The 6,000-nt window shown below is 50.5% G+C and overlaps 1 protein-coding gene across 2 annotated transcripts in view; it reads right to left on the bottom strand.

Moving 5' to 3' along the window:
• The window catches only part of LOC133355128 (BDNF/NT-3 growth factors receptor-like), a 302,261-nt gene extending 299,306 nt beyond the window's left edge, over positions 1–2,955 (bottom strand). For both annotated transcript variants that reach the window (XM_061572441.1, XM_061572440.1), the window contains exon 1: positions 1,678–2,955. In XM_061572441.1, coding sequence (XP_061428425.1) covers positions 1,678–1,967 — 290 coding nt within the window. In that variant the 5' untranslated portion in view covers positions 1,968–2,955. The remainder of the gene's footprint in view (positions 1–1,677) is intronic.
• Between the last annotated feature and the right edge of the window lie 3,045 nt (positions 2,956–6,000).

Genomic DNA, 6,000 nt, shown 5'->3' on the forward strand with positions numbered 1-6,000 from the left:
TACTGCAATCATCATCATCATCATCTATGAAAATGTCCGTAATCATCATCATCATCATCGTCGTCGTTTGTAAAGCGAAGAGCGTGTTCCTATCCACCCACCTGTTTGCCCGCTCACAAGCAACGTGCAAAACGAATACGCGCCCTCGCTCGGCATGGCCAGTAGCGATTTCTCTCTCTCTCTCTGTCCATCCGCATTGCCCGTGTGTCTATCTTTCTGCACCTCGCCTAACGTGCGAGCGATGATTAACACGCTACGCCTGCGTGCGTGCTGCGGATATTCGCACGGGCGCTGCTATACCCCCGTGGCTTTGTCCATCATCCCGTTTCGAAAGGAAGACGAACCCCCCCCCCCCATCCACCCCCCCCCCCGCCCAAATATCGCGCACGCAGCTCGCTCAAGCGCGCACTATTCGTGTCGCTGTCATTGTCCTGTCAACGTCGATGGGGTGGATGTGTGGCTTATACGTAATGTGCTATGATTTTTCTTCTTCTCGCTCCGGTGACCGGGTATTGTCAAATAAATATATAAATGTACACACCGCACGCAGGCGCGCGCGCGCGCGCAAATATACGGGCGTGAAAAGATCGCTGTGTCGGTGACGAGTAAAGGAGCATCAGCGAGAGAGACTAATCGATGTAATATTTTGCGATCGGTAGGCACGCTGTTAACACGGGTAGCAGCGTTATCGACGACACACGCTACAACTAATGCTTAATTTAAAGACGACAACAACAATAACAGCGATTGCATTTCAAAGTAAGATCCTCCTTTAAACAAAAAAAACCCCATCGGTCTTAAGAACTCATTGAGGCTTCCTTAGCTCAAGGAGAATTGCTACCCTCGATCAATAATGAATTCACGACGTGTCCGATTCCACGCACAGAGCCCTCGTCTCAATGCACACGAGGCAACAGCAACAGTCCGGCTGTCCCACGCCTCCGTGGGCATATTCAGAGACGGTGAAACAAACACACGAACAAACGCAAGCATCCTAACGGCGTGACTCTCCTGCGAATGAGTCGCGAGACTCACATCAGGAAGCATGACAACCCTCGACACACAAATGAGACATTAGCACTCTCGTCCCACGTTTGGCTCGGACGTGCGCATGACAACACGCGCGCGCATATTTTGCATCTCCGTTGAACGTGAAATTTATTTTTCGTTCAATAAAAATCATACTAAAAAGCTGTACCCTCTTGAAAATGAGTGCCGAGACTCGTCGATGGTTGGCTTTGCCAAGAGAAAAAAAAAACAGGGAGAATTACTTTCTACCCTCGATAAATAATTCATTACCCCAGACTATCCACGCTCCCCGTCTGTATCGCTCACCCATCTCGCACCTCCTTTGATCGTACGTCTCGCAGCGACCCTCCTGAAAACAAGTCCCGAGACTCAGACGCGCTATCTCTGTCCGAATCAAAAAAAAAAGATTAAACCAACAATTACTCTACCCTGGACGAATAGTGAATCACAACGGCGCTGCCTGTCCATCACTCACTGTGCCCGTACGCGTTGCAGGCGCGCGTCTAACACAAGACAAAGGTGCTCCTGCGTAGCCTTTGCAGCCTGTTAGGGGCAAATGCTGTCAGCGAGCACCTGGTGAAGGTGCCGACACGGCACGCGTGGCTATTAAACGCACAGACACAGGCACAGGCGGACGACGGCACTCACATCTCTGTGACGTTGCCCATATCCGGAGCCGTCTCGAGCACGGGGAAGGCTCCCAGGGTGTTGAGCTGGCTGCAATTGAGTCGGCCGGGCACGGTGCAGTTGCACGCGTCCGGACATGCCGAAGACGACGCGCCGCTCGTCGACACGACGACCAGAAGTCCCGCAGCGAGAAACCAGGAGGAGGACCTCATCGTCCTACTCCTCCTCCACATCCTCCTCCTCCCGGCTGTTCCTTGGATGGACGACGATGATGACGACGACGACTCCTCCATCGTCGATGTCTCCTTCATCCTCTTCGTCTTCTTCTTCTTCTTCGGCGACTCGCCTCGCTCTGGTGTCTCTCCTCTAGGCGCCCACTTGGTCCACGGCGAAGAACGGCGGCGGCTGTGGCCGCAAGCGCATTACATAACGGAGTGTTCGAAAGGTGGTGGTGCGTAGTGAGTTCGTCTGCGCGCGCCTGTGTGTGTGTGTGTGTCTGCGTGTGTGTGTGTGTGTCTGCGTGTGTGTGCGCGCGCGCGCGCGTGTGCGTGCGTGTCTCTGTGTCTCGTGATACCAATTTGAGTGCACGGATTGATTGGCCCGCCCGATAGCCCCGTTATTCTGTTTCAGAATAGATTTTTCGTTTTTTTAAACAACCGATTCGAAGAGGTCGATGTTGCGTCGAGGCGCGGCTTGTCGGGGTTTAGACCGACGCGAGGAATTCGGAGGACGGATTGAAATCGCGCAAAGTTGATGCGCAACTGGGATTCAGCAACAAACCCACTCGGTCGGAGTCTTCGCTTGAGAACGAGACGGCGCCAAATGACGAAAACGATGATGATGGTCAATGTTTCCCCCCCCCTGCCTCCGAAGCAATGATTTCACACACCTCGATCCTATTTCCGTGAATAATTATAATACTAATGATGATGATGGTGGTGGCGGCGGCGGTTGCGGTAATTCTGACGAAGACGGAGCAGCAATTAGTTGTCCGGACTCGGTCGCGTGGTCCACTCCGTCGTGACGCCGCACGAATTCCTTGATGGATTCGCGTTGCGCGCTCGTGCAGCGAGGCGCATTCCCGATTTTCAGCCCGGGGCAGCGAGCAGCAACAGCAACAGCAGCAGCGGGCCGAGCATCAGCGACGGCAGCGGTTCTCGCGAGCTCAGCGGCAGCAGCGGCAGCAGCAGCAGCGGCAGCGGCAGCAGCCCCCCCGCTCTGCGCTCACTCGCTCATTTGAAACGCGGAGCGCGGAGCCGTCGAGATGACGCGGCGCGCCCGCTGCGTGTCTGCGTCACGGCGCACCGTTTCTATTTCGCTTCTCCGCTTTCGCTCTGCTCCTCCGCGCTGCTTCTGTCAGGAGGTGGGGGTGGGGGAGGGGGGATGCAGAGAGCTGGAGTCCCCCCCATGTGGCTGCCAGTGGGCAGTGGTTCCACCGTGAGGATGACGGTGGAGAGGATTATGTGGTGGTGGTGGTGGTGGGTGAGGGTCGTGTGGCTGCGTTGTAAGATGCGGTGCGGTGGGCGCACCCATCGGAACGGGGCGACCTCTTAATTATTGTTCGACGGTTCGACTTAGCCCATCCTTCCTTCTGGGTTCATAAAATGGGTACCAATTTGTCGGAAGGTCGGCAACGGTAGTCTTAATTATGAAGTCTTGCTGAAGATCGCTAAGGGGTAGGGGGGGGGAGAAACGCCTCCCAAAGATCGTTTCAGCAGTGGAGCACACGCGACACCAGCATGCGGCAAACTGTGACCATGACGTGTACAGAATGAAGGCAAGTAGACACACACACACTTCTAAATTCATCATCATCGTCAGCAGCAGTAGTGGCCGTGATCTATCCACCGCTGGATGAAAGCCTCTCCCAAAGAGCCATCACCATTCGCTCACGAGCAGGCGCTGCAACAATGGTTGCACCGAGGCTGCCACAATTGCGCGAGCTGATTTCATCGCTGGTAAAAAATTAAAATTAATAAAAGTTTAAATGAAAATAAAATAAAAAATCACGACGTTTCGGAGGCAACACAAGCTTCCGTCTTCAGGTGGAACCGTCACAGCACGATAGCTGTATCAAGTAAGATTGCTGTATCAAGTGAGATACAGCTATCGTGCTGTGACGGTTCCACCTGAAGACGGAAGCTTGTGTTGCCTCCGCAACGTCGTGATTTTTATTTTATTTTAATTTTACTTTTATTAAATTAAATTTTTTACCTACGTGACTTTACCGAAAAAAAACCTACGAATATGAATCCTTGCAGTCACGAAAGCTTCAAATCTAGAAATGATTTCATCGCTGCCATCTCCAGGGCGGACGTGCCCGTGTTGACGCCTTCCATCCCTGCGTCTGCCACTCCGTCGTTACCCTTAACGGTCAAGAATTACCCTGCCCAAAATTCACGATCATGATTCCGGCTTAAGAGCGCAACAAAAACTAAAAAAAAAACCCAACCAGTATTTCACCTTTTAGTGCCGGCTTCCTGACACTACGCGTGATTAGCTTTGGAATCCCACGATCCCAAGTGGGCCTTATTACTTTTATTTGTGGTGTAAATTTTGGGCTTATTGTTGTCATGACCGAGCCTCGCACCTACCCAGCCGCCCCCGCCCCCCTGCCGCCCTGACCCCCTGACCCCCACCCCGCCCCCACCTCGAACCCCCTCCACCACAAACATTGGGGGGGGGGGGGTGGCCCTTATTACATGTCCTGTATATGTGAATCGTGAAGCGTAAATCGTATTTATTTTAAATGTAATATCACCTCCACTCAAGGGGGTGTCAAAACATTGTACACTAAATTAAACGGAGCACATATGTGCTCGCTACACCTGCAGGGGACTCTATGAAGAAGGGCCGTTGACCGAAACGTCGGTCATTATATATATTTCATGTATTTAAGGCCAGTCATTGACGAGCGTGTTGGGGTTGTCTCTTGTTATTTGTGCTTTTGCACCAATGCCAACTTTGTGGTGAAATTAGCGGCCTCTGAAAGCTGCATTGATCCGGTTAAATACACGTTACACATCACCAAAACGGTAGATGAATCCAAAAAGCATCCATACATTTATTTGTGCGCTTAGATAATCGATATCAATCGATGGATTGTTACATCCCTAATATATTTGGAATGCATCCAGTTAAATATTAAATCCAGAGTTCATCGTTTAACCTAAGGCCTACTCGATGAGCCAAACTTAACGCTTTTACCAACTCGGGCTTAAAGCGATTACGCATTGATGGTTGTTCTGTGTGTAACGGGGATGGCACGCTAACTCTCATAAAGGTGATGCAATGAATGCGAACGAAACTGTAACGTAAACTCGTGTTGCTTTTCGGAACACGCCCTATTGAAAATAGACCAACATTGATCCAAAGGGGTGAACCTTAACCTTTGAGACGGAATTCAGAACAAGGAATATCTCGGCATTGGGGAAATATGCAAATGAGACTTGCTGCAAGAGAGCTCTCTCGCTGGCCTTACAAAATATGCACTTCAAATTAAATACCTTCGAAGACAGAACGCCTGCTGTAAAGTTTAGCATAACATGCTTGTGCGTGATTTTTCCTAATTTGTCTGCTTTTGTATGTTTTTTTGGAGTGATCAATAGTTTATTCACACTGTTGTGTTTGCTCGTGTACGAATGGGAAATTATGTTGTCTGCGACGGTTTTGTTGTTGTTATTGTCGTTGCTGTTGTTGCTGTTGCGGTAAAAACCCCACAGCGAATTGTAAACAACCGCGTCGCATTCTGTTCGGCGAACAAAGCGCAGATAATGAGATAGACTCGACAAATGCTCGTGCTTTGGATTTTAGTTCACGCGTGAACTATTTCTTGGGATGGGCAAGTGCAGGCAATGGATGGCTAATTCCCCATTCGAACGCGGATTTAATATGATTGCGTAAAACGACCACGGCGTCAAATTTGCATATCGGATTGCGGCTAAAAATGTCGCTACTGCACCTACTGAGTTATCTTCTCAGTCGTTTGTTGTCCCTTTTGTGCAATCCACTGCTGGATGAAGGCCTCAGAACCCGTACCGTGTCGGTGGTTGAGTGTGGGTTGACCATACTTCACCACGCCGGTAAGTGCTGATGGGTGGAGGGGGGACGCAGTACCGGTTTAGATATGAACTGACTACAGCTGATGATAGCCCTGGCTGGGAATCAAACTCTGGTCTCCGGATTCAGAGCACGGAGTGCTAAACACTTCACCACCGCTCATCGCATACATGCCTATCCCACCCATAATATCGGCACTCTATACAAAGTACAGTATATATATATGTGTGTACCATTCAATGTTTTGCAAATTCAAAGGGACCAATTGCAAATGATATGTTTAGT

The sequence above is a fragment of the Lethenteron reissneri genome, chromosome 50 (assembly GCF_015708825.2).
Source record: "Lethenteron reissneri isolate LAM-NWPU_2019-01 chromosome 50, ASM1570882v1, whole genome shotgun sequence".
Taxonomy (NCBI): Eukaryota; Metazoa; Chordata; class Hyperoartia; order Petromyzontiformes; family Petromyzontidae; genus Lethenteron; species Lethenteron reissneri.